This window comes from Rattus norvegicus, chromosome 5 (genome assembly GCF_036323735.1).
Source record: "Rattus norvegicus strain BN/NHsdMcwi chromosome 5, GRCr8, whole genome shotgun sequence".
In the NCBI taxonomy this organism is placed as follows: Eukaryota; Metazoa; Chordata; class Mammalia; order Rodentia; family Muridae; genus Rattus; species Rattus norvegicus.
Genome location: NC_086023.1, coordinates 6,230,969 through 6,239,246, shown reverse-complemented (window position 1 = coordinate 6,239,246; position 8,278 = coordinate 6,230,969). Strand labels below are relative to the sequence as shown.

General features: G+C 40.1%; 1 protein-coding gene across 1 annotated transcript; it reads left to right on the top strand.

Moving 5' to 3' along the window:
* Nucleotides 1-3,047: 3,047 nt before the first annotated feature.
* Acbd5l1 (acyl-CoA binding domain containing 5 like 1) lies at nt 3,048-6,279 on the top strand. The gene has a single exon (XM_006237717.5). It carries the CDS (start codon nt 3,171-3,173, stop codon nt 4,584-4,586), a length of 1,416 nt encoding a protein of 471 aa, XP_006237779.1. The 5' UTR covers nt 3,048-3,170; the 3' UTR covers nt 4,587-6,279.
* The last annotated feature ends 1,999 nt before the right edge of the window (nt 6,280-8,278 follow it).

Genomic DNA, 8,278 nt, shown 5'->3' with positions numbered 1-8,278 from the left:
TTTTTAAAATAAATGTCCCTATCTTCACTAACTTCAGTGAAAATGATCTTCAAATATTGTGGGATTTTTTTCTATCATTTTTTACAAACTCTTAGATTCCAGGGCTATGATGAAGCCATTGTTTGTCTCTCCTGTAAGTCTGAGCATTCTTTGGCACTGTTTTCTTTCTTTTTAGTGATCCACTTTAAGTATTGATTATAGAGAAGTTATGTGATAATTAGATTTTATTTCTAAATTTATATCAACTTCTCTTGAAATATATTTCCACATCTTTACTTTTTTTTGAGACAGACTCATTCTTTCCAGTTTAATCCTCCCTGTGCATCCCTCTTCTGACTCTTCCTCTGGAATACTGGAGCTACGGGCATGAGCCACCATGGCTAGTGACCTCTTATTTTTAAAGGATGGGTTATAAGATGCAGAATTTTAGGTTCAATGACTTGAAGACATTTTCTCTATTTCAACATTTGTTGTTGTTGGTGTAAGCCAGTCTTGACTGTCATCACCCTGATTACATTGATTGACAAATGGCAAAGAGTTTCCACCAACTATGCTTCCATGTGTGTTATGATGTAATTTCAGAGTAACTGGCATGCAGGGAAGAATCTGGGCAAGGGGAAGGAGATTCAACTTAAATGTGAGTTTTATACAATAAGTTGAGGCCAGAATGTAATAAAAATAAGAAAACAAGGATGCCATCAGTGTGTATAATCTCCATCCTTTCTGAATAAATAAATGTGCTGCTGGCATAACCATGGAATTCAGACTCCAGCTTCTGCAGCCTTTTCCATATGAACTTAAAGGAGTTACTGTCCAGACTGACCCATGCCTTTAGCCTTGGACATTGCTTGTTATGAGGTTCCAGTTTTTTAGACAGAGCAGCTCCTACATGCTCTGGTTATGTAGCCTGTGAAGCATCCCTGTTGGACTGCAGAGCCTCCATTCACGTTCTAATAGACCATTTTGTAATGATAAAATACATATCCGCGGATGATTGATCAAATGTTGACAGATTTCGGTATTCATTCTTTTCTTTAAATAACCTTCATTAATACAATGACAGGCTCTCGTTAAGATAGTGTAAAAGAGCTGAATGTAAATAGACAGTATTTCAATTTCTCAGTAGTAGAGAGTGACTTACCATGTCAAACCATTATAGATACGTAGGAAGATGAAGTATAAAATCCTTGTTCTTTTTTTTAAATAAAATAAATGTTCTCGATAGCTTTAATAATTTTGTTACTCAGAATTCTGGGGAAAGATTCTCTGAGTGGACCTGACTCTGTCTATAGACCATTAGATTTTAGTATGATTGTTTTAAATTTATATACATAAGAGTTTTCAAAAAAGGGTTTATATTAGACAGCATGCCTTATGTTTAGTATTAACTGACAACTTGACAAAATCTAGAATTGCCTCATAAATAAACTTCTAGGAATGCTTGTGGGATATCTTTCTTAATTGAGTTTATTGACATGGAAAGATAAATCATAATTCTAAGAGTTATCTGGGCTGTATAGTGAAGAGAGCTAAACACAAGCAAGCATGCTCTCAGTGCTTACTTTTGAAGCCTTTAACATCTTGACTTACCTCTCATGATGGACAGTATCTTGGAGCTATGAGCTAAAATAAATCCTTTTTCCCTGAAGTTGCTTTTGTCAAGATTTTTCATCATAGCAAGAAGAGAAAGTAAAATATGTTTCTACTTAACATAGATGGTAACATTTCTAGCAATTTTAACCCATTATCTCTATTATATCTCTGTGTACACCAAGACTGTACAGCAACAATCTCTTTTCATGTAACAAAATATTAATTGTGCATTTAAGGTAGAACAAACTTTGGTGACTTATTTACTATTAATGTTTTCTAACCTTTTGAGTCATATTTATGCTACTTCTATGTGTGAAGTGTCATTTTAATCTGTCATGAAAGCTTCACTATTTCTTAAATCTTAATATCTCTCTCTCTCTCTCTCTCTCTCTCTCTCTCTCTCTCTCTCTCTCTCTCTCTCTCTCTTTCTCCGTACCCACCTACCTACCTACTTACCTACCTGCCTACCTATCATTTAACTATCCATCTATTTTGTTTTTTTGAGACAGGGTTTCTCTATGTAGTCCTAACTGTCCTAGAACTCATTCTGTGTAATGGACTGTCCTTGAACTTAAAGAACTGCCAGCTTCTGACTCATAAAATTAACTCAAATAAATCTGTAGCTTTCCTCTACACAAAAGAGAAACAAGCCAAGAAAGAAATTAGGGAAACGACACCCTTTATAATAGTCCCAAATGATATAAAATATCTTGGTGTATAAGAAGGTAAATGCCGACGTCGCGGCTCCGAGGGAAGAGTGACTTATAGTTCGCAACTAGACATGTACGAGTAATCTTCCCAACCCATCCTAAACCGACAAAAATGACACTCCCAACGAGGCGTCCTTGAGATTTCCGGGGCACCGCACTCCAAGCCTGTGGCGAATTTTCTCAATGCCTAGTACGCTCCGCACCGACCTTTACCATCCCTAGCCTCCGCTGAGGCTGGAGGTGGATTGTGCCTGACTCCTGGGCGTAAAGAGTGGGTGGTGGAGGAGTTGAGTAGCGGGTGGCACTGCTCACCTTTGCTCGCTCCGCTGCCGCCCTTGGCGCCGGACAGTGAAAGCTGTCCCAGACTTGGGGGCCAAGGCTAAGCCCTTCCATCCTTGCCTTTAATCCCCCTTTCTACCCTTTACTGTGGTGTAAATCTACAGGAGAGGCCAAGTGATTTATCCTAGGTCATAGAGATTAAGTGTCAAAAAGGAAGTTTTCAAGCTAACTTTTTATGACTCAGTCCCTTCCAGGCGTTGAGGACCACCTACTCTTGTGTGTGTGTGTGTTTTTTTTTCTTTAAACACTAGCGGTATCCAGGGGGCACCTTTGGGACCTGGCATAGAATCCTAGCGCGTCATCAGCCTAGCTATCCTCAGCCCGAACACAAACAAGCACTGGGTTCTCCGCAGACCGATCCCAGCCCGCAGAGCCTCGCTGCCTCTTTCCCCCTCTGAGAACGCGCAGCCGGTTCACGTCATCGCGGCGGAGCGGTTTTATGCAGGCTCTTGGGAAAGCTGGATCTGCTGCTGCTGTGTGATTCCCGTGGACAGACCTTGGGACCGGGGCCGGCGCTGGCAGCTGGAGATGGCGGACACACGATCAGTGTATGAAACCAGGTTTGAGGCGGCCGTGAAGGTGATCCAAAGTTTGCCGAAAAATGGATCATTCCAGCCAACGAATGAAATGATGCTCAGGTTCTACAGCTTCTACAAGCAGGCAACTGAAGGACCCTGTAAACTCTCAAGGCTCGGGTTCTGGGATCCTATTGGAAGATATAAATGGGATGCTTGGAGTTCCCTGGGTGATATGACTAAAGAAGAAGCCATGATTGCATATGTTGAAGAAATGAAAAAGATTATTGAAACTATGCCCATGACTGAGAAAGTAGAAGAGTTGCTACATGTTATAGGTCCATTTTATGAGATTGTAGAAGACAAAAAGAACAGCAAGAGTTCTGACTTGACCTCAGATCTTGGTAATGTTCTGACCTCTTCAAATGCCAAAGCTGTTAAAGGTAAAGCAGAGAGCAGTGATAGTGGGGCTGAGTCTGAGGAAGAAGAGGCCCAAGACGAGTTAAAAGGAGCAGAACAGAGTGGCAGTGATGATAAGAAAATGATGACAAAATCAACAGATAAGAATTTGGAAATCATTGTTACCAATGGCTATAAAGATAGCTTTGCTCAGGACAGTGACATTCATACTGATTCTTCCCGGAGTGCCAGACGAAGTGAAGACAAAAAGCCTACAGACCAGAGCTCTCAGCAGACAGGAAACACTGTCCTCTGCGTTCACCAAGATACAAACGAAGACCCCGGTGAAGACGCTTCAGGAGTACATCATCTGACAAGTGACTCAGATAGTGAAGTATACTGTGATTCTATGGAGCAATTTGGACAAGAGGAGTATTACTTAGGTGGTGATCCTGCTCAGCACTTGGAAGGTTCTGGTTTTTGTGAAGATGCTCAACTCTCTCCTGGGAATGGCAGCATTGGGAAAATGCAGATGAGAGAAGTCAAGGGAAAAGGTGAAGTGAAGCACGGAGGAGAAGATGGCAGAAGTAGCAGTGGAGCGCCGCACCGTGAGAAGAGAGGCGGAGAGAGTGAGGACTTCTCCGGTGTCAGGAGAGGGAGAGTAGGGCATAGAATGCCACATTTGAGTGAAGGAACCAAGGGTCGGCAAGTAGGAAGTGGAGGTGATGGAGAACGCTGGGGCTCAGACCGAGGGTCCAGAGGCAGCCTCAATGAGCAGATCGCTCTTGTGCTCATTAGATTGCAGGAGGACATGCAGAATGTTCTTCAGAGACTTCATAAACTGGAAACACTAACTGCTTCGCAGGCGAAATTATCATGGCAGACAAGTAATCAGCCCTCCTCACAGAGACCATCTTGGTGGCCCTTTGAGATGTCCCCTGGTGCATTAGCTTTTGCTATTATATGGCCTTTTATTGCTCAGTGGTTGGTGCATTTGTATTATCAAAGAAGGAGAAGAAAACTAAATTGAAGACCTGGCCTTTTACTCAAGAAGACTGCTGGGCCTGGATGACCTAAGAGATGGATTGGAAATGAAGTGGAATTCACAAGAAAATCTCAGTTTGTGATGATTACATTTCTTTTTTTGTCCAGTAGTTTGGTTTATATACATAAATATTCTTTGCACTACACAAGATGATAACAATTTAAAGACTAATATTGCTGATACTTGAAAAATCAATCTCAACTAGATTTTAAGTAGCATCCATAGACTTACTCTTTTTGAGCTTGAAGGACTTTAAATTATTAATTATTGTTCAGTAACAATCACCTGATTTTCTCCCATAAGAATTATAAGCTGCATTTCTAAGGCATAGCTACAATTATGAGATAGAATTTATAATTTTTACTTTTCTAAATTAAACACAAGAAAGAATACAAAAACAAGCGTGGCTTTTAAATGAGGCTAAATCAATTGTTTCAGTCACTGAAGTGTCAGCCATGTAGCAGAAAACTGACGGAAGAATCCTTTACATTCTTTGTGGTCTGTACAGAAGACTGGGCTCTATTTAGTGGCTTGATTTCCCTGGCTTGCTCAGGGGAACTCAGAAAATCACCGCCCTTGTACTGTGTTTACTGTTTACAAACGATCCGGTGAACAGACTGGAAGATGGAGATGGTGAAGAATAGGCCTCATGCCAGCTCTACAGATGGTTAATCAGATTTTATCCAGCCACACCCACTTCATCCTCTGGAACCATTTTTTCTTTAAGTGAGGATATCTACTGTCTGCTTCATAGGGTGCTTTGCAATAAAATGAAAACTTATTTATACTGTTTTTACTAAGGTAACAATTGCATGAAAATCCTTTTTTCTCCAAGTGGTAAATGACAGTCTGGATTCCTAACCTCTTAGTGCCTCAGTTTTCCGGGGTATACTTCACAAGGTATCAGAAGTACCTTCAGTCCACAGGTCTCTACGTCCACGTGATTAAGGAATGCCTAACTAATGGAAACTTACGTTCCTTCTAGCCATTAGAACAAAAGGAAGATTAATTTAGATCCTGGGAGACTATATCTGAAAAATAATCTTCCTTGTGTACTTACCCAAACCTGTGCTAGGAAATATACTTTATGCTTTGAAGATTTAACTTAAGAACTTTATAGCAAACCCTTTTCTGCTTTTCCTTTGGAGATAGTGTTGGTAGCTCATGCCAACCCCTGGTTCACTGTGTAGTTAAAGAGGACCTTGAACACCTGATGGTCCTGTCTCTACTGCTTTTCAGTTTCTGGGCCACAGGCATGTACCAGGGTAGCCAGCTTGGATAGTAAAACATTTTAATTTGTTCTTGTTTTTAATGATGCTAAATGATGCTGGGGGCATTAGCATTGGGTACTGAATTATTTTCAGTAAGAGGGAAAGAATCCATCTCCAGAATATAGAATTTTTCTTTAAAAAAAAAGTATGAGAACTTAATTTGCTTTACAAGAAAAATTTTTAAAACTGTAACTTCATTTTAAAATTGTGTATCACAACTTGGTTTATCTGCCTAAAATGATCTACTAGCTGTTGCTTATGATTAAAAAAAAAAAGCAAGTAACTGAATTATTATGGAAAACTTTAGACCTGTGGAGTGGTTTTAAATTACAAAAGAAGTTGGTATGATTAAGTGATGGCTTTTTTTCTTACATAAATAAAAGGCAAATCAAAGATGTAAAAAAAAATATCTTGGTGTGACTTTAACCAAGCAAGTGAAAGATGTGTATGATAAGAACTTCAAACTCTGAAGAAAGAAATTGAAGAAGATCTCAGAAGATGGAAAGATCTCACATGCTCATGGATTGGTAGGATTAATATAGTAAAAATGGCCATTTTACCAAAGCAATCTACAGCTTCAATGCAATCCCCATTAAATTCCAACGCAATTCTTCATAGAGTTAGACAGAACAATTTGCAAATTCATCTGGAATAAAAAAAATAACAGGATAGCTAAAAGTATCCTCAACAATAAAAGAACTTCTGGGGGAATCACTATCCCTAAACTCAAGCAGTATTACAGAGCAATAGTGATAAAAACTGCATAGTATTGGTAAAGAGACAGACAGATAGACCAGTGGAATATAATTGAAGACCCAGAAATGAACCCACACACCTATAGTCACTTGATTTTTGACAAAGGAGCCAAAACCATCCAATGGAAAAAAGATAGGATTTTCAGCAAATGGTGCTGGTTCAACTGGAGGTCAGCATGTAGAAGAATGCAGATCGATCCATGCTTATCACCCTGTACAAAGCTTATGTCCAAGTGGATCAAGGACCTCCACATCAAACCAGACACACTCAAACTAATAGAAGAAAAAGTGGGGAAGAACCTTGAACATATGGGTACTGGAGAAAATTTCCTGAACAAAACACAAATGGCTTATTCTCTAAGATCAAGAATCGACAAATGGGATCTCATACAACTGCAAAGCTTCTGTAGGCAAAGGACACTGTTGTTAGAACAAAATGGCAACCAACAGATTGGGAAAAGATCTTTACCAATCCTACAACAGATAGAGGCCTTATATCCAAAATATACAAAGAACTCAAGAAGTTATACTGCAGGGAGACAAATAACCCTATTAAAAATGGGGTTCAGAGATAAACAAAGAATTCACAGCTGAGGAATGCTGAATGGCTCAGAAACACCTAAAGAAATGTTCAACATCTTTAGTCATAAGGGAAATGCAAATCAAAACAACCCTGAGAATTCACCTCCCACCAGTGAGAATGGCTAAGATCAAAAACTCAGGTGACAGCAAATGCTGGTGAGGATGCGGAGAAAGAGGAACACTCCTCCATTGTTAGTGGGATTGCAGACTGGTACAACCATTCTGGAAATTAATCTGGAGGTTCTTCAGAAAATTGGACACTGAACTACCTGAGGACCCAGCTATACCTCTCTTGGGCATATACCCAAAAGATGCCCCAACATATAACAAAGGCACATGCTTCAGTATGTTCATAGTAGCCTTATTTATAATAGCCTGAATCTGCAAAGAACCCAGATGCCCTTTAACAGAGGAATGGATACAGAAAATGTGGTACATCTGCACAATGAAATACTACTCAGCTATCAGAATCAATGACTTTATGAAATTCATAGGCAAATGGAAGGAACTGGAAAATATCATCCTGAGTGAGGTAACCCAATCTGAGAAAAACACACATGGTATGTACTCATTGAGAAGTGGATATTAGCCCAAATGCTCTAATTAACCTAAATGCACAAAACACATGAAACTCAAGAAGGAAGACCAAAATGGGAATGCTTCACTCCTTCTTTAAAAGGGAACAAGAATACCCATGGGAGGGAATAGGGAAGCAAAGTTTAGAACAAAGGCAGAAGGAACAGCCATTCAGATCCTGCCCCGCATGTGGTCCATACATATACAGCCACCAAACTAGATAAGATGGATGAAGCAAAGATGTGCAGGCTGACAGGAACCAGATGTAGCTCTCTCGTGAGAGACACAGCCAGAATACAGCAAATACAGAGGCGAATGCCAGCAGCAAACCACTGAACTGAGAATAGGACCCCCGTTGAAGGAATCAGAGAAAGAACTGGAAGAGCTTGAAGGGGCTCGAGACCCCATATGTACAACAATGCCAAGCAACCAGAGCTTCCAGGGACTAAGCCACTACCCAAAGACTATACATGGACTGACCCTGGACTCTGAC